The sequence below is a fragment of the Meles meles genome, chromosome 10 (assembly GCF_922984935.1).
Source record: "Meles meles chromosome 10, mMelMel3.1 paternal haplotype, whole genome shotgun sequence".
Taxonomy (NCBI): Eukaryota; Metazoa; Chordata; class Mammalia; order Carnivora; family Mustelidae; genus Meles; species Meles meles.
This window is the reverse complement of record NC_060075.1, coordinates 53,601,070-53,621,672: the sequence shown is the minus strand read 5'-3', so window position 1 is coordinate 53,621,672 and position 20,603 is coordinate 53,601,070. Positions and strand designations below refer to the sequence as shown.

Below are 20,603 nucleotides of genomic sequence, written 5' to 3'. Positions count from 1 at the left end.
AGAAAATGTCACAAGGTCCTTCTCTGACATCCCATCAAAGAGGTAAGTGGTATTCTCTCTACTTCTGCCCTGAACCAAGTGGGTGTCGCTAACTTGAGGGCCCCAGCAGAGACGAGAACCACCTGGGCTCCTCAGACTTCCATCTCAGGAGTAGGGCCACCCTGTTGCCAGCAGTGGGGACAGCGCCAGCAGCCCAAGGCAAACCCCTTGGCACAGAGATCCAAGTCTTCACCAGGGGCCCCAGGGAGAGAGCAGGGCTGAGGCTGACCCAGCTCAAGTGGGCTGGAAGAGGTGAGAAAGAAACTGGTAGATGCCACATGGTGGCACAAAGGAGTCAGGTACAGGAGCACGGCACACTGTGCCTGGAGGCTCCTGTAGAGAGCGTGAGATCTGGGGGCAGGCAGGCAGTCTGCAACAGCTGGTCACGGAGACAGCCAGGAAAGGGAAGTCCTGCAGATGGCTCCTGGTGGCACCTTATTTGAAACCCCAGGCTAGTGGGCTGTGTCGTGGTCTGAGGAAGCTCAGGTCAAAACATCTTAGGTTTTTACAAATATGAGTTAACTGGAATACAAAATCCTAGCCTGTTAATCTGGTAATTGAAGTATTTTTTTAATCATAGCCAGGCTTAGCTTCTCACCCTGCCCCCCCCCACCCCGCCCCAAACTTCATGCAAGACTTCAGCTTTATTTTCCCTCTTAAGACATGCCAAAATGCTGAGTCACTAAAAATAAATAAATAAATAAATTTAAAAAAATAAAAAAGCAGAAAAGAAAGTAAAGGAAGTGTGATCCTGCTTCTTAGTTCTAGCCTTCCTAATGACCTAAGCAGCACTTTTTCCCCGAGTTGTGATTCCTGTGATGCTAAAGGACGTCACATTGCACAATCTTAATAAGGTTTCCAATCAGCCCCACCCGCTCTGGCCCCACCCCCACCTCCAACAAAGATTTATCAAATGTGGGATTTTCCCATGAGTCTCAATATTAGAGTCTCAAGCCCCAATAAATATGAGACTGGGGATGTCTGAGGTTCATTCTGCCCTGGAGCCCACCAGGAACGAAAGAGAGAGATCCATCTGCCCTCTAGGACCTCAGCTATGAACTCTCTCTCCACAAGTAAGTGAAGGCAATCCCTAGCCCTGGAACCTCCCGGCCGCCAGGCCAGGCGGAGGGAGGGGTGTGTGTCTGCTGGAAGGGCTGGCTGGGCGCCAGCAGCCAGAAGCACAGCTCCCCCAGCGGTGCACTCTGCTCACTGGCTGCTCTCCCTTGCCTCCGGCACAGGCGCCTTCAGTCCAGTGGCCTTCTCTCTGGGGCTGCTCCTGGTGATGGCTACTGCTTTCCCTACCCCGGGACCTCTGGGAGGAGATTCCAAAGATGATGCCACCTCAAACAGACCACCACTCACCTCTGCAGACAAAATGGAAGACTTAATTAAGTTCATCCTCGGCAAAATCTCTGCACTGAGAAAGGAGGTGGGTAGGCTCAACTGAGGGTGATAAAGGGCCTGTGAGGGCATTCGTCTCCTGGCCCCTGGATGTGGACAAGGGCTTCTGCACTGGGAGGTCTGAGCTGGGTTCTGGGGCAGTACAGATTTCAGGCCAGAGGGGCAGACTGTCTGCTGTACTTTTTCTGCCGCTGATCTCAGGGAGCTCCTTTCCCTCCTGGAAAACATACAATGGGGCTGAAATCCATGCCCTCTGGCTCCATTCCCAGCCCCATACTTGGCATGAGCTGGGCATCACTGTCTCCCAGGACTTCCTTATCCCTAACCAAAAAAATAAGGTCTATCAATCTTCTTGTGTCTCTTGGACTTTGGAAGGATTAGCAAAGTGCCACCTGAAAGAAATTTTGAGCTTCTCAGGACAATCATAGGACTTTTAGGTTATGGGAGTTCAGTGGTTAAGGAATCCCTACAGTCATTCCAGCATATAAGATCCAAGTGGCAAGATCATAGGTAGGTTAAAGCAGCTCCAAAGCTTTAAAGGTAAGGGGTAATTTGGCTCTGTTTGGTGGAAAGGAAAGAACTCAGGAGAGTACTGGGAGCCCTGAACCAAATCTAGTTCTGGTTCTACTGAACCAGCTTTGTGGTCTTTGGCGAATTCCCTACCACCTCTGGGCCTCCTCTGTAAAAATTATGGAATTGGACTAGATGATCTCATAGGTCCTTCTAGCTGGAATGTGATACAGCTCAAATCATATTCACCCAATTACCATCAAAATTGCTGTCACTTATCAAGTTCCTACTATGTGCCACACACTTTACATAAATATGGCTCGTCGTCACACACACACACACACACACACACACGTGCACCCCTTACACGGGAGGAGTTTATATTGTCCCCAGTTTGAAGAGATAGGGATGCGGAGACTCAGGATAGGTAACAGGTGTGAAGTCATAGGTGAGCCCAGCATTGAACCCAAGCACGCCCATCTTCACTAGACCTCGCTTGCCTGGAGGCTAATGCCCTGTTACTTCATTTTCTTGGAGAACTTCCTGCCGTGGTAAAACATGAATCGGCCCTCTAGTGGTGTTTGTTTTAGAGGCACTTAAATGATAACAGTTCTGGTATTCCTTCCCAGATGTGTGACAAGTATAACAAGTGTGAAGACAGCAAGGAGGCACTGGCAGAGAACAACCTAGATCTTCCAAAACTGGCAGAAAAGGACAGATGCTTCCAGTCTCAGTTCAATCAGGTATGAACACATCACGTTCACTTTTTTAAAAATATTTTATTTATTTATTTGACAGACAATGATCACAAGTAGGCAGAGAGGCAGGCAGAGAGAGAGAGGAGGAAGCAGGCTCCCTGCTGAGCAGAGAGCCCGATGCAGGGCTTGATCCCAGGACCCTGGGATCATGACCTGAGCTGAAGGCAGAGGCTTTAACCCACTGAGCCACCCACTCACCCCCATCACGTTCACTTTTAGCTACTCCTTAGTCAAAAGTTCTCCCTCTTAAATATACATATAGACCAGGCGGAAAACAAAGAAGGGGATCAATGTAAAGAATGTCATGTAAATTTCAGGAGGAGGCCAACTTAAATCTTCCTAAAGGCAAGTTATTTTTGAATGGCATGGTTAGAGATAGCCCTTCTGTGCTGGGATTTCACAGCTGTCAAAAGTTAGAAACCCCAGCAGGTTTAGCTAATTCATCCTTGATAAGGTGATCCATCTCCTCCTTGGCTGCCTTTAGCAGGACCCAGGTCTGCCCTTCCTGTAGAGGTCATTCTCTACCTACTTCTCCTTCCAGACAGTGGGATCCACTAAACTGACTTCCGAACAGTCCATAAAAAGAGGCTTCAGCCCATATTGACAAGAGCAGGAGTAAAGCCACAAAGGAGGATATTAAGGGGAGAATCAGAGAAGGACCCCCTTGCACCTATCAGGCTTTGGGTAAAACTGATTAAGTGATGTCTCTGTCCAGATATTTAAAAAGGGGCCATCTGAGGCTGTCTGATGTCTCAAAATACAATGCTCAGAAGTATTTGAAGTCCCCTGGAAGGGCAGAGGGAAAAGTCGCTGACTTGTAGCAATTTAACTTTTAAAATTGATTATATCTTTCTAGTAATAACTGATTTTCCCATCTTTCCTCTTAGGAGACCTGCCTGACAAGAATCGCTACTGGTCTTCAGGAGTTTCAGATACACCTCAAATACCTAGAGGCCAACTACGAGGGTAATAAGGACAATGCCCACTCTGTGTACATCAGCACCAAATACCTGCTCCAGAAGCTGAGGCCCATGGTGAGCATTCTGTCATCCCCTTCCTTGGTGTGAGGAAGACAGGCTCAAATAAAGGGACCTAGACTACTTGGGGGGCAAAGCCAATTCAAAAGAGACAGCTACATGTAAAGGAAAGGATCTTAGAAATATTTCCTGATAGTTGAAACCTTTTTTTTTTTCTTTTGGCTCTCTTCTGCAAAAGACATCACTAACCATATTTAAAACTATATTAAATGAGGTGGATTTTAACATCAAATTCTACTAGGACAGCTTAAGAAATATGAAAAAAAAATCTGTAGAGGCAGAAGGAAGCACATCCATCCTGCTCAGTGATCCATGATAAAAAATAACAGAGAGCACAAAAATTATTTTAATATGTTAATTATTGCCAAATGATATTCTTGTCATTGTGGTATTTTCAACTCTTTCCCCCTACTTTTTGCCAGAAGAGTTAATGTAGAGAAATGGTGAAAGGTTAGAAGAGCAGGTACAAAAGGCTTTGGTCACTACCAGCTAGCCGTTCAAATGTCACCGAATGGAGGCTTGAGGGCACAGTGTGGGGATGAGCTTCTGAACAAAGCACAGTGAGAAGGTCTCCAGAGAACAGGCACATTGGTGTTGATACTGCTACCTTTCCTGGCTGTTTGCCTTAAACCAGGGCTTTTCCCACTTTTAAATGCACACCAAACCTGTGGGGATCTTGTCACAGTGCGAGTTGGATCCAGCAGGTCTGGGGTGAGACCTGAGACTCTCATCCCTAATAAGGCCCAGGCGGTGCCAACACTGCAATGCCCTAAAAGCACACTTTGGAGATGCAAGGCCTCCCACAATTACCTAGACTCTTGTCAGTGGGTCTGTGAAAAGGTGTCTCTTGGTCGTCCTTACACCCTTTAGATCAGTGGACCCTCAGTAGATGCCAGCTGGATGAGGCTATGTGCCAGGCACTGTCTAGCTTAAGAGAAGACAAGACATCATGGTTGCCCTCGAGATGCTCATGGTCTAACAGAGAAAGAGCAGTGAAGGGATGATTAGAATTCAGTTGCTGTGAAAGGCCTTCATGCTGGGTGGGCTCAGGTGGGCTTGGAGTAGGGGCACCTCACCCTACCTGGGTGAGTCAGGGCAGGCAGCCCCAAGTAGTCTCCTTCACCCCGAATTTGAATGTCTTTTCACAGTCCAGAGCATCCCTCCACTCAAAAGGATTTGTTCAATATTTAAATAGTTCTTTTCACTTTCTTTTCCCCTCATGTGAAGAATCAGGTTGAAGTGACCACCCCCGACCCTACCACAGATGCCAGCCTGCAGGCTCTCTTCAAGTCGCAGGACAAGTGGCTGAAACACACAACAATTCACCTCATCCTACGGAGTCTTGAGGATTTCCTGCAGTTCAGCCTGAGGGCCATTCGGATCATGTAGCCTGGGCATCTAAGATTGCTGTAGTTCATGGGCATTCCTTTCTCTGGTTAGAAACCTGTCCATTGGGCACACAACTTATGTCGTTCTCTGTGAAGAACTAAAAGTATGAGCGTGAGGACACTATTTTAATTATTTTTAATTTATTGATATTTAAATATGTTGAGTTAATTTATATAAGTATTAGATATTTATATTTTTTATGAAGTGCCACTTGAAATATTTTATGTATTCATCTTGAAAAAGTTAACGTAAGATGCTACGCAGCTTGAATATCCTCAATGTTTTGGAGCCAGGTCATTTCTTGGAATGTATAGGTTTACCTCAAATATACGGCTAACTTATGCATATTTTTAAAAGAGATATTTATATTGTATTTATATAATGTTTAAGTTGTTTTTATACCAATAAACATCTTTCTAAAAAAAATCAGCCAACTAAGCCTCTGTGTGTCCCGTGAAGATTTTAACATAAACAAGTTTCTGTCACCAGCACCACTAAGAGCCAAAAAGAGCTCCAGTCACCCAGGGAAAGATAGAATGAACACCGACTCTACAGCAGGCACGTGCCATACAGGTTGTATCTATGATATTTAATCCCCGCCCTTGTATGTTTTTTTTATGGAGATGGGAGAGTAAGGGATTTCCCCAAGTCACCTAGCTGCAAGGTCATGCCCAGGCCCAGATTTTAAAATCCAGGTCTAATTGCCTTCGAGCCGCCTAATCCTAACCTTTAGGTCCCGCTGCTTCCCAGGAAACCTTTTCAAAGATGTAGAAAAATCCCAACATGTTAATTCAGGGAATACATTTAGATCTGATCAAAAGCCTTTGAAATGACATAACCACTTGTACAGACCTAGCAATGTGCACTTCCAAACAATAACTAGAAGTTCTGCCTCCCCACTCTGAGTCCCTTCAACATTACACATACCTCTCTATCATAGCACCTACCACACTGCCTCACATGGCGTATCTTTCCAGCCAGCCTTCTTTTCTTCAAGAAGGCAGACTCTATTGTATTCATCTTTGTATCCTGAGCCCATGGCCCAGAACTTGGACATAGGAGGCCCCAGTAAACATTTGTTAAATGAAGAAACCATATACATAGAAACAGAAGACACTTCAATTTGGGGGGACATATACTGTTGGTCAATGAGTGGAGAAATTACAAATACTGTGTCCTTATGTATCTTCATCTTTAAGAAAAATAGCAAGAGTTAGGAAGAAACAGTCTAAGATGTAGAGGAGGCAATGAATAGTCAGTGTGTGTGTGTGTGTGTGTGTGTGTGTGTACACATATACATGTATATATATACATGTATATGTATATATTTCCTTTCCCACCAGCAATATTTTTCGTGGTAAGAGAGGCAATCTGAGTAACCACACATAGCCCACTATTCCACCTCAACACTGTGCTGGAATTTGGTAAAGATTTCCCCCTTTCAGCCCAATAAATATGAAAGTTCTATCTTCTATTAAAGCTTTCCTCACTCTGGTCATCACAGACTTCTTCCACCAGAGGAAGAATTCTACTGAGCAAAAGAATGTCCACAGAAGCAAGGACTGAAAGGAGCCAAACAAGAAAAAAGCCACATACTCTGATTTCTATGAACCAGGAATCACAAGTGGGTTTCCCAAAGTGGGAAATCAAAGAACAAAGAGAAATAGCAGTTGGCCAACGCATCTATTCCTCAAACAAAAATGTGTTGAGCCCAAATATAAGTCAGGCAATGCTGGGGATGCAGAGATGAACAAGCTAGACACAGCCCCAGCCCTCACGTGGCATGGAAGACAGACAATGAACAAAGAATGTAAAGTGTGGGGACGCCTGGGTGGCTCAGTTGGTTAAGTGGCTGCCTTCGGCTCAGGTCATGATCCCAGCGTCCTGGGATCGAGTCCCACATCGGGCTCCATGCTCGGCAGGCGGGGAGCCTGCTTCTCTCTCTGTCTCTGCCTGCCACTCCGTCTGCCTGTCCTCGCTCTCTCTCTCTCTCTCTGACAAATAAATAAATAAAAATTAAAAAAAAAAAAAAGAATGTAAAGTGTGAGGAGGTTTACAAAAAAGAAATGTGAGGTCTGCTGAGAACCTATTCGGGGGGCACCAATAGCAGGGAAACATAAGCCTGGGGAGGGCACTCATGGAGTCTTAACTGAGGGAGATATTTGGACTGAGATGTAAAAGATATATAGGAGTTAGGCTAAGATGGGTGGGAAGAGCACTCCCGACAAAGGGAACAGCATGTGCAAAAGTCTGAATCAACAGAGAACTGGCTAAGACAATGAGAATTATGTTATGTCCAGTACATAAAGAACAAGAAGGGTGGCTGAGAGGTTGGGGAAGGGAGGCTGGGAGCAGATGGACAGCAATCAGAAGCCATATGTGAGAAGAAGGTATTGACAGATTTTAAGTAGTAGAAGGACATATGAGATTTACATTTTAATATGATCCCTCAAGTTGCAATATGGAGAATGGATAGGAAAGGATCTGAAAGAGGATATTGGAGGAACATCATTAGCCCAGGGGAGAGAGATGACAATACCCTGAATTGGGCTGGTGGTAATTGCTAGAAAAGAGAAGGTAACAGCAGCCATCAGCAAAAGATAGGTAACAGCTAGTTCAGTAGGATCTGGTGATTACTGACCAAGATTCAGGAATCACAGAGGTCACCAAGGCTTTGAGAGAGGTAAGAAGTTGGGATTAGATGGAGGAGTAAAATGCAAAGAATTTTATATTTCAGAGTTTTCATTTATTCATTTATTCAAATGCTCTCTGAGCATCTGTGATGTGCCAGATTCTTTGCCAGGCCCTGGGGTTATATTGATGAGTAAAACAGACTAGGTCTCTGTTCTCAAGGAGCTTACAGTCTAGAGCAAACAATTCAAAGAAATAACTGCTGTATTCTAAGTGTGTGTGCTATTGTTATGAGATGAATTATGTCCCCTAAAAGGATTTGTTGAAGTCTTAACCCCTAGTACCTGCTAATGTGAGCTTACTTGGAAATAAGATCTCTGCAGATGTAATCAAGATACGATGAGGTCATTAGGGTGGGCCTTATAAGAAGAGAAGAGACACACAGGAGACAAGTCCATGCAAAGGGAAGCAGATAATGGAGAGATTATCTGCAAACCAAGGATGGTCAAAATCAGCAGAAGGTGGGACAAGACAAGGATCTCTCCTAAAGCCTTCAGAAAGAACATGGCCTGCTCAGACCTTGATTTTGGACACCTGGCCTCCAGACTGGTGAAAGAATAAATTCCTGTTGTTTTAAACCACCCAGTCTATGGCAATTTGTTACAATAGCCATAGGAAACTAATACAGCTACCAAGAACAGCACACAGTCAATAGGAGAGCCAAAAGTAGAGGGTTCAGGAAAGGCTTCCCAGAAGAAAATGACATTTAAGCTTTATTCACGAACATTAAGCAAATACAGCAACCTTGGGCTAGCCCAGCGCTGAAGAATGCAGGGAGGTTCATGTTCACCACTGGGGGAAAATGGACAATGGGAGGTTGAAAATATAAGAAGATTCAGAGAAGTGATGAAGGAGAAACCCAAGGTAAGATTTCAAAGCAAGAAGTGATAGCAACAATCTGTAATAGAGAGAGCCAAAAGGAAGGCAGTGGTCCAGATTCCACTTCTAATAAAACTTCCAAGTTTCTGGTGGGTTAAGAATGGAAAGGAAGGGATGAACCAGCCCACATGCTCTAAGAATAGACTATTAATAATGATAATAGAAGTGGAAGTGTCACTGAGCACTTACTGTGTGCCCTATATGGTTCATTGCATGTATTACTTCAGAGACACACATCTTAACCAAAGGAGCAGGGAGTCTAAGCAACTTGTGTAAAGTCGCAAAGCGTGTAAATTCCATTAACTGTTATCCTTTCAAATCAATTCTCCACTTCTTCAGAGTAATAGAGTTTGAAATGGACCTGTGGCTCCCCATCACGAGACTGTATTTCCTATTCTCCTTTGCAGATAGATGTTACTATGCTGGGAAAGCACATGGCTCATTAGAAAAGACAGCTTGTAAGCTTGGTCCCTGGCTGGCATCTGGAAACTTGACTGGTAAACACTCCCCTACATCAATCTAAAACTTTCCCTGATGATAAGAGTGCCAAAACTGTACAAACCATATGGTTTATACTAATCACCTGCTTTCCTTCTGAGAATACGAGATTTTAATATGTGCAAAGCAGAGGATACCCAATAAAAACTATGGGCACCAAGTTGTTAATGAATTTCCCTGACAGACATGTGTCATCACAAATCATTGCTAGAGGAATTAAGCACATCCTATGTGACTCCCCTGGGATAAGACTCTTGGAAGTTTATGCCTGATTTCCTCCAAAATTCACCCCGCGTGTCTCTTCCCTTTGCTGAGTTTGCATTGCATGCTTTTGCTGTAATAAATCACAGCCATGAGTATGAGTCCTGTGACTCATTCACACTGAGTTCTGTGAGTCCTCCCTAGTAAATCACTGAACCCGAGGGTGGTGCTGGGAAACCCCGACAGAGTGGCTAAGTTTTCATCAAGGAAACGTGAGTAGAACTGATGTTGTAATTTTACTTTCACTTGCCAAAAAAGATATTACTTGCCCCCCATTTCTAGTGTTTCGCCTTTCTGTGGATTAGAAACAAATGTTGTAGTGAATCAGCTTCAATTTTGCTGAACAGAGTAATATCCATAGCTGTAATGTCCAATGTGGTAGACAGTAACCACCAGTGTGCATTTAATTTTAATTTTAAATTCACTAAAGTTATATAAAATAAAATATTATGGCCTCTGACTTCAAACATGCTAATGGCTATGATATTGGACAGTGAAAATACATTTCCATCATTGCAGACATTTCTACTGGACAGTCCTGCCAAAGAGATTTTTTTTTTTTTTCTGCCAAAGAGATTAATGGAAACTTGATCACTAAATGACCTCATGGAGCTAAGCAGACTCACCTACTTGGACCAACAATTACTGAACTGTAAGATGATAAGGAAATATACATCTGTTTTAAGCAACTATATTTTAGGATATCCTGTTACAGCAGCTTACCCTGTATCTAACATAGATCCTGATTTATTCTTAACCAAGGATGAAAAACATTCATGAAGCAAGGTAACTGTATAGGACAAGAGCAGATTCAGAATATCTAAGCAGCACACCTTCCCTTGGTACCCAGGTCTTTAATCAGGGAACATGCAGGTGGTAACATTGTCCATATAAGATAGAGTCATAATCTCAAAAGCTCAATTCTTGCTCTATCATTGCCCTTTTGTATTTTCATTCAGGAAGAATTTAGACAAACAATCTATGAACTTCCTTCTAATTCAAGCATTTAGTGCTATAAATTTTGTTGTTAGTACTGCTTTAACTTGGTCCCACAAAGTTTCATATGCTGTATTTCCATTTTCATTCAGTTCAGTGTATTTTTTTAAATTTCTGCAGAGACTTCTTTGACCCATGGATTATTCAAAAGTGTGTTGTGGGGCACCTGGGTGGCTCAGTGGGTTAAAGCCTCTGCCTTAAGCTCAGGTCATGATCTTGGGGTCCTGGGATCGAGCCCCGCATAGGGCTCGCTGCTTGTCAGGGAGCCTGCTTCCACCTCTCTCTCTGCCTGCCTCTCTGCCTACTTGTGATCTTTTGTCTGTCAAATAAATAAATAAAATCTTTTTTTAAAAAGTGTGTTGTTTAGTTCCTAGTGCTTGAGATTTTTAAATCATCTTTGTGATACCCATTTCTTATTTGATTACACTGTGGTCAAAGAACATACTTTATGTTATTTCAATTCTTTAAAATTTATTGAGGTTTGTTTTATGGCTTAGGATATGGTCTATCTTGGTATATGTTCCTTGGGTTCTTGAAAAGAATACATATTCTGTTGCTCTTAGGTGAAGTGCTTTATATGTCAATTAGCACCTATTAGTTGAAATCGTCTATATCTTTGATGATTTTCTCTGTAGTTGTTCTATTGATTGTTGAAAGGAATATTGATGTTGCCAACTAGAATTGTGAATTTGTCTATTTTTCCTTATAGTTCTCTAAGTTTTTGCTTCATGTATTTCACAGTTCTGTGATAGGGTGAACACAGAGTTGGGATTACTAGGTTTTGCTGGTAGCTTGACTCTTTTATCATTACATAATAACTCTCTCTGTCCTTGGTCATTTTCTCTGCTCTAAGTGTACTTTATCTGATATCAATACACCTATTCTGCTCTCTTTTGCTTAAGATCTGCATGGTATGTATTTTTCCATCCTTTTAACTCACATATATCATTTGAATTATTTGAAGTGAGTTTCTTATACAACACATAGTTGGGTCACATTTTTAAATATACAATGTGAATCTCTGTCTTTGATTAGTATGTTTAAATTGTTTATATTGAATATAATCGTTGATATGTTAAGCCTCAAATCTGTCATTTTTCTTACTTTGTGTTTGATCTCTATTTTGTTTTTCCTCCCTTCCAGTAAGTTACTTGAACATTTTTAGAATTCCATTTTGATTTACCTGTAATGTTTTTGAGTGTATCTCTTTGTAGAGCTTTCTAGTGTTTGCTCTAGGCATTCATTACATTATTTACCTCTAATTGATCAGAGTCACTGGTGTCAACATTTTACCAGTTCAAGTGAAACACAAAAACTTTATTTCTCTTTATACCCCTTTATTCACCCTCATTTAAAATTGCCTTAATTATTTCCTCTCCATATATTGAGAACCACATAGACAGTTAACATTTTTGCTTCAATAATCCAATATAATTTTAAAAACTCTAGAGGTATAAAGTCTTTTAAAAAAAAAAACCTCCAGAGGGAAAATCTATTGTATTCAACCATTTCGTTTTTTATCCTTTGGCTTTTCCCAGATTCTTTCTTCCTTTTTTATATTCTAAGATTCTTTCTTTTGCCATTTCTGTCTTGTTTTTGTTTAGCCATTCTTTTAGGGTACACATACTGGCAACAAATTTTCTTAGCTTTCTGTCATCTGAGAAGTCTTCACTTCCCCTTCATTCCTAAAGGATATTTTCACTGAATATAAGTTCTTTTCTTTCAGCACTTGAAAAATGTCTGTCACTCTCTTCCAGTGTTTTATGGTTTCTAATGAAAAATCTGCTTGTCATTTCAATTGTTTGTTTTTTTGTTTTGTTTTGTTCTTCCTATAGGCAAATGTAATGTGTCATTTTTTTCTGGCTGCTTTCAAGAACTTTTCCTTGTCTTTAGTTTTCATGTGGGAAAAGAAGTCCAAGTCCCTCATTTGTCCCTGATTGACAACAAGGGTGGAAGGTACCTTTGTTACACTAGGCAGGGATGGGAGTTCAGCCTTCCCAATAGGCCTTTCCTGATGAAACACTGGCTGAAGAGGGGTGCCTCACTACTACTGCCCATTTTGATACCACTAACATGGTGAGGGGAGAAGATGGCCTCATTACCACTGAGGGCTGGGGAAAGTTCTGACTCCCCATTAAGCCCCTCTTACATCATGCTAATGGGGCAGAGAAGGGTTATCTCCTTACTAGCTGGTGGGAGAAGCAGCCCAGGCTTTGCATGTGATCCCCTGACACTGCAAGCGCTGGGAGGGGTGTTCATTACTGCCTAGCAGGGATGGAGGTCCCAGATCCCTACACAGCCTTCTCTGACATCTTCCCTGTGGGCATGTTGTGGGCCTCATTACAGTCTCATGAGGGCGGAAGCCTAGGCTCCTCACTTGCTCTCAGCTAGAGAAGGTGTAATGGGACCATAGATATTTCTTTGGAATTTGACTGGAGTCTAGTGGCCATTATCTAGAAGTTTTCTGTCTTGTGAGACTGTCCATTTCCTAGTCCTTTGACTAGAAAGATCAAACCTTTCTCAAAACTTTTTTTTTTTAATCTGCAAGGAAAGGAACCCACTGGCATTTTCTGAGTTGCCGTTTTCTTTAGTGTTGAGTCTGAAATCTATGAGACAGAAAGAAAACCCAAGGAACTCACCATCATGTCATTCCTCAGGTCCTAGTTCCTGCCTCTTATCTCTATAAAGTCTTCTTATATTTGTTTTATACATAATATCCAGGTTTTAGTTATACCTAGTGGGAGGAAAGGGGGAGAGTAGGTTTATTCTATCTTCCTGGAGGCAGAATATGTGTAGTAATGTCAGGTACTCCCAGTTCTTAACCCAAAATCAAATTTCCAAGGCCACATCTTCATCATACAGAATCCATGCCAGTGAGCCATCTCTCACTGATGAAGAATGCCTTCTATTTATTCACAGGGACACAAAGAAATAATATTAATAAAGTAGAAAAACAATATCAAACTAAAATTAAAAACCTATACCACACAATAGGATTCATCATATATTACAAGTTCCAATATAATGATTGTGAATAATATTTCGTATATTAAGCTGGTGTTCTTTTCATTTCTAATAATTCCTTTCTGTCCCATGACCTTTCCCCAAATCAAAGTGAAGATTAAGGCATCTACTACTTCCAAAGATAAGAAGTTACGTGTAGAAAAGCAGATCTTTTCTTTTCTTTTTTTTTTTTTTTTTTTAAAGATTTTATTTATTTATTTGACAGAGAGAGAGATTACAAGTAGGCAGAGAGGCAGACAGAGAGAGAGGAGGAAGCAGGCTCCCTGCGGAGCAGAGAGCCCAATGCGGGGCTCGATCCCAGGACCCTGAGATCATGACCTGAGCCGAAGGCAGCGGCTTAATCCACTGAGCCACCCAGGCGCCCCGAGATCTTTTCTTTCTTAGTTATAACAGTCTGATCTTTTGAGGATATGGCAAAAAAAAAAAAAAAAAAAAGATGCATTACCAAATGGACTGGAGAAAATGCATGATTATATAAAATCCAGTTTTTCCTATTCTGAAGGAGAAACAGACTCCCTTGCTGTGGGAGACAGGGAGTCTTAAGATGAAGAAAAACAAGAAAGTTTCTTGTTAATAAGTATCTCTGAGAAGGGCATCCAAATGTTGTGTGTCTGAGGTCACAAATAAGAATAGCCTGGAGAGCCCTTGGGAGAGGACAGAGCAGAAACAAGGATAATGTGTCTGATGAATGAAGACCAATTTATATTCAATACCTTGGGAACAGAGGACAATCACCTGGGGCAGATGGCTTGTCCCCACCCCCATCTTACCCACTGGGAAGTCTTGGCACTCCTGGGACTGACTTTCAATCCTAAAGGTACACGGGGAAGTAGGGGAAGAAAAGGGCCTGAACTAACTGAACAAATGTTGATTTGGCCTTCCTAAACTTCTATAAAATGAGGGCTTGGCATAAAACTTATGTTCAACTAAAGAAAATAAAAGATAGGGGTTACATACCTGTGTTGAGAGCATAAGATTCATGCCCACTACAGAATAATGAAATAACAAAGAAATGTTGGCAAATTATCAGAAATATTCAAGTAAGAGAGTTTGGTTTTCCAGTAGAGCTGGTAGATGAAGTACATTTTAATAAATAATTAATGAAACTTTTGTTTAGTATATCCACAAATGTTTCAATTGTTAATGAGGCTCTATGCCAGTGTAATAATAATTAACTACAAAATGCCATAAAGACTAAGACGGAGTTCTGACATTGCGATAAATCAAGTTTTAGAAATCTCCATCCTTTGAAAAAGAGCCGCAAAGAGAAATGAAAATTAAGAGTTTTTGTTTGTTTGTTTTTAAAGATTTTTTATTTATTCATTTGACACAGAGAGAGAGATCACAAGTAGGCAGAGAGGTAGGAGGAAGTAGGCTCCCCGCTGAGCAGAGAGCCCCATGTGGGGCTTGATCCCAGGACCCTGAGGTCATGACCCAAGCTGAAGACAGAGGCTTAACCCACTGAGCCACCCAGGCGCCCCCAAAATTAAGAGTTTTATAGCAAGAGTCAAATACTCCATTTAGAAAAGAGCCTTAATAACAGGCAAGGGCCCAACATATGATTTGCTTTATGCTTAAAGGCACTGATTAATTTTAATTAAGTAGTAGCTGAACCATGGCAGATAAAGAGGTTACAGGAATTTTTACATTTCTCTGGAATGCTACAGACCAAGGAAAGGAACTACAGACATACCTTGTTTCATTGCACTACACAGACATTGAGTTTTTTTCAAATTGAAGATTCATGGCAACCCTGCACAGAGCAAGTCTATTGGCACTATTTTTCCAACAGCATTTGCTCACTTCATGTCTCTATGTCCTCTCGATAAATGTTGTGAGTGTTCTGATTGCTCCACGGATCAGCCGTTCCCCTAGTTCTCTCCCTCTCCTCGAGCCTCCCTACTCCCTGAGACACAACAATATTGAAATTAGGTTAATTAATAACCCTCTAATGGTCTCTTAAGTGTTCAAGGGAAAGGAAATGTTGCATGTCTCTCATGTTAAATCAAAAGCTGGGACTTGATTACGTTTAGTGAGGAAGGCATGTCAAAAGCAAGAGAAGTTCAATCTAAGCTTCTTGTGTCAAACTGTTGGCCAAGTTGTGAATGCAAAGGAAAAGTTTCTGAAGGAAATTAAAAATGGTACTCCAGTGAACACACAAGTGATAAGAAAGTAAAACAGCCTTGCTCCCAGTATGGAGGAAGTTTTAATGGTCTACATGGAAGCCACAACATTCCCTCAAACTAACGCCTAATCGAGAGCAAGGCTCTAATACTCTTCAGTTCTGTGAAGGCTGAGAGAGGGATGGACGCCGCAGAAGGGAAGTGTGAGGCTAGCAGAGGGTTGGTTCGTGAGGTTTAAGGAGAAAGCCCGTCTCCATGACACGATGGTGCGAGGTGGAGCAGCAGGTGCTGATATGGAAGCTGCAGCAAGTGATCCAGAATATCTGGCAGAGTTCATCAGTGAAGGTGGCTGCCCTAAACAACAGATTTTTCTGTTTTTTTTTTCCTTTTTAAAAGATTTTATTTATTTGACAGAGTGAGAGAAAGCATACAAGCAGGGGGAGAGGCAGAAGGAGAGGGAGAAGTAGGCTCCCCACTGAGCAGGGAGCCAAATGCAGGGCTCGATCCCAGGACCCTGGGATCATGACCTGAGCTAACGGCAGACGCTCAACTGACTGAGCCACCCAGGTGCCCCAACAGATTTTCAACACAGATGAAACAGCCTTATATTGGGAGAAAATGCCTTTTAGGACTTTCATAGCTGGAGAGACGTCAATGCCTGGTCTCAAAGCTTCAAAGGAGAGGCTGAGCCTCTTGTAAGGGGTCAACACACTGGTGACTTCAAGCGAAGCCAATGCTCATTCCAAAAATCCGACGGCCCTTAAGAATTATGCTAAATACTCTGCCTGAGTTCTAAAAATGGTATAACAAACCCTGGCTGATAGCACATAACATAGTTTACTGAATATTTTAAGCCACTGTTGAGGCCTCCCGCTCAAAAAAAAAACACATTCCTTTCAAAATATGACTGTTTATGGGGCACCGAGGTGGGTCAATTGGTTGAGCAAGCGACTCTTGATTTAGGCTCAGGTCATGATCTCAGGGTCATGAGATCTGGTCCTGAGTCTGGCTCTGCCCTCAGCAAGGGGGTATGCCTGAGATTCTCTCTCTCCCTCTGTTCAACATACTGATTTCTCTTTCTCTAAAGTAAATAAATAAATCTTTTAGAAAAATATGACTGCTCATTGACAGCACACCTGGTCACCTAAGAGCTCTGATGGAGATGGACAATGAGATGAATTGTTTTCATGGCTGCTTACAGATTCATTCTGCGGTCCATGGATCAAAAAGTATTTTTTTACTTTCAAGTCTTATTACTAAAGAAATAAAATTTTTGGCACACCTGGGTGCCTCAGTGGATTAGGCCTCTGCCTTCAGCTCGGGTCAATGATCTCAGGGTCCTGGGATCAAGTCCCACATCGGGCTCTCTGCTTGGCAGGGATCCTGTTTCCTCCTCCCTCTCTGCCTCTCTGCCTACTTGTGATCTCTCTGTGTGTCAAATAAATAATAAATAAATAAATAAATAAATAAATTTTGTAAGGCTGGGGCTACCAAAGATAGTGATTTCTCTGATGGATCTCCGCAATGTGAATTGAAAACCTTCTGGAAAGGTTGTGCCACTCTAGATGCCATTGAGAACATTGTGATTCATGGGAAAAGGTCAAAATATCACCATTCACAGGAGTTTGGAAGAAGTTGATTCCAGTCTTCTTGGAAGACTGTAAGGGGTTCAAGACTTCAGTGGAGGAAGTTACTACAGATGTGGTAGAAACAGCAAAAGAACTAGAACCAGATGTGTACCCTGAAGGTGAGACTGACTTGCTGCAACCTCATAATCCAACTTAAATGGATGTGGAGTTGCTTCTTAAGGATGCACAAAGAGGGGCGCCTGGGTGGTTCAGTGGGTTAAGCCTCTGCTTTCAGCTTAGGTCATGACCTCAGGGTCCTGGAATCAAGCCCCACATTGGGCTCTCTGCTCAGCAAAGGAGCCTGCTGCCCCCCCCCACCCCACCTGCCTCTCTGCCTACTTGTGATCTCAATTTCTCTGTCAAATAAATAAATAAAATCTTTTAAAAAAAAGGATGCGCAAAGAAAGTGGTTTCTTTTTTTTTTAAAGAATATTTTATATTTATTTACTTATTTGTCAGAGAGAGAGAGCGAGAGCGGTGAGTGAGAGAGCAGGCACATACAAGCAGGCTCCCTGCTGAGCAAGAAGCCTGACGCAGGACTTGATCCCAGGACTCTGGGATCACGACCCAAGCTGAAGACAGACACTTAACTGACTGAGCCACCCAGGTGTCCCAAGAAAGTGGTTTCTTAACGTGGAATCTACTCCTAGTGAAGAAGCTGTGAAGACTGTTGAAAGGACAGCAAAGGATTTAGAATATTCCATAAATTTAGCTAATAAAGCAGGAGCAGGGTTTGAGAGGGCTAACTCTAATTCTGAAAGAAGTTCTATTGTGGGTAAAATGCTCTCAAAGAGCATTGCATGCCATAGAGAAATGGTTCATGAAAAGACAAATCCACTGATGAAGCAAACCTCATATTTGCCTTGTTTTAAGAAACTGCCCCAGCCACCACAACCTTTAGCAAACACCACCCTGACAGCAGCCACCGATGTCTAGGCAGGACCCTCCACTAGCAAAAAGATTACCAAAAAAATCACTGAAAGGTCAGATGATAGTTAGCATTTTTTAGCAATAAGTATTTTTTAATTGAAACACATACATTGTTTTATATACTGGGAAGCCAAAAAATTCATTTAATTTCCTTTATTGGTATACTCACTTTGTTGCAGCAGTCTAGAACCAAACCTGCAGGATCTCTAGGCGTACCTGCATCGATGTGTGAAATGTCACATTACAGTCATGCACTAGCTTGCTTTTCCCTTCGTTTCCCAGCCAGCATTTGCCAGCGTGGGTCTTCCTGCATGATGCCCAGGAATATGCTTTTTCACAAGTTTCTAGGGGAGTCTGATGATTCAAAGTTTAGAAAACAAAAGAGTACTCTAAACAGACCGAAATCAGGCTCAGTTAAACCAGATCAAGAGCCACAGCCCCTGCTGTTTCTGGGAATGCTTCTTTCCTTCCTCCCCCTTCTAAGTCACCCTGCCCTAATAGCTTCTATTTCCTCACAAGTCTCTGGGGCCAAAGCAAACTCTCAACCTGTAACATTCCAGCCAATTTTGACTTCACCTTCCTTGAAAACTACTATTTCTGTGGAACTTCTGGGTAAAGAAGGTACAGTAATATATTCTATTCCATGGCCCTCTCTCAAATTTTCCTGAAAACAACAAAGATGAAAAAATGATGGGAAAAAAAACAATATCATCAGTGAAGCAGAGAACCAAACACAGCCCCAGGCTACAAGTACATTGTCCCAAATCTGGGGAGTTTGGGTGGAGATGCTGGAGGAATGGATCTCCTGCACAGTACATATTCTCCTAAAGGAATTGCCAGCATTCTGAAGGGCCTATCCAAGGGCTCTAGGTCAGAGCAAGTCCTGGGATAGACATGGCCCACAGAAGTGAGGTATACAGTCTGTTCAGACATAAGTATGAGTTTCTTTCCTGAGAATGAATTCAAACACAACTGGTAATTAGGGAGGTGCAGAAATTATATGGGTTCATATATGACCTTTCCCAGTTATTTTGAAGTTACCATGAGCAGGATTTCTCACAATTAAAGAGAAAGACTTAACAGCATATAAAATCCTAAGCAGCATACAAAATCCTAAAATTTTATGTAAAATATAAAAAGGGGAGCCCAAATCCTTTACAAGTTTAGTGACTGGTGTAGGGACTTAAAAACCTCTACATTTTCTACTCCATTAAGTTTTTAAGGGAATTCAGAGTGCCGCTGTCAAAACTGCAAAGGCATGTGCCTTGTGTTAAAACAAACAAACAAACAAATCAGGGGCCCTGGGTGACTCAGTCAGTTAAGGATCTACCTTCAGCTCAGGTCGTGATCCCAGGGTTCTGGGATCAAGCCCCGCATCGGGCTCCCTGCTCCATGGGAAGCCTAGTTTTCTCTCTCCCACTCCCCCTGCTTGTGTTCCCTCTCTTGCTGTGTCTCTCTCTGTCAAATAAATAAATAAAATCTTTAAAAAAAAAAAAAAAAAAAAAGGAAACATTCCAAAAACAAAAAGGAGCCAAAACACATACAAAAAATCTTAAAAGGCAACCAGCCTATGAGATACAACTTCTAAAACAAACAAACAAACAAACAGAAATTACAGAAAGAGGGACAGAGAAAATGGAAAGAAGAGAATCAACAAAAATAATTTGAGGTAATTTTTCAAGATGAAAAGGTACAAGTCCAAACTGGAAGGGTTGTAACAATTAATTTTTAAAAATACACTATATTAGTCAAGCAGAGAGAGTCAAGTATCATATGGTTTCACTTATTTGTGGAGCATAACAAAGAACATGGAGGACATGGGGAGACGGAGAGGAGAAGGGAGTTGAGGGAAATTGGAAGGGGAGATGAACCATGAGAGACTATGGACTCTGAAAAACAACCTGAGGGTTTTGAAGGGGCGGGGGTGGGAGGTTGGGGAACCAGGTGGTGGGTAAAATGGAGGGCACGTATTGCATGGAGCACTGGGTGTGGTGCAAAAACAATGAATACTGTTACGCTGAAAAGAAATTTTTAAAAAAGTGAAAAAAATACACTATATTAAAAAAAACTGGTATCAAGGCATATTGTGAAATTTCAGAACTGTGGGGACAAATAGAAGATTCTGCATGCTTCAGAGGGGAAAGAACAGAGCACAGTAAAAAAGAAAAGAAAGAAAAAACAGGTATCAGGGGTGCCAGGGTGGTTTAGTCAGTTAAGTATCTGACTCTTGATTTCAGCTCAGGTCATGATCTCGGGTTTGGGGATTGAGCCCTACCACGGGCTCTGCATTCAGCTCTTTCTCTCTCTCTCAAATAAGTAAATAAATAAAATCTAAAGAAGAAGAATTCGTAGGAATAGTAGTAGTAGCAGTAGTCGTACTAATTGTTTGGGCTCCTGGGTGGCTCAGTAGGTTAAGTGTCTGCCTTTGGCTCAGGTCAT

The 20,603-nt window shown here is 42.1% G+C and overlaps 1 protein-coding gene across 1 annotated transcript; it reads left to right on the top strand.

Moving 5' to 3' along the window:
• Positions 1 to 1,093: 1,093 nt before the first annotated feature.
• Positions 1,094 to 5,134, top strand: IL6 (interleukin 6). The gene is made up of 5 exons (XM_046020880.1): positions 1,094 to 1,112; positions 1,278 to 1,468; positions 2,580 to 2,693; positions 3,596 to 3,727; positions 4,952 to 5,134. Exons 1-5 carry the CDS (start codon positions 1,094 to 1,096, stop codon positions 5,132 to 5,134), a joined length of 639 nt encoding a protein of 212 aa, XP_045876836.1.
• The last annotated feature ends 15,469 nt before the right edge of the window (positions 5,135 to 20,603 follow it).

Coding starts and splice junctions, on each gene's coding strand:
- IL6 (XM_046020880.1), top strand. Junction 1,469..2,579: donor TCTCTGCACTGAGAAAGGAG/GTGGGTAGGCTC, acceptor ATTCCTTCCCAG/ATGTGTGACAAGTATAACAA. Junction 3,728..4,951: donor GCACCAAATACCTGCTCCAG/AAGCTGAGGCCC, acceptor GTTCTTTTCACT/TTCTTTTCCCCTCATGTGAA.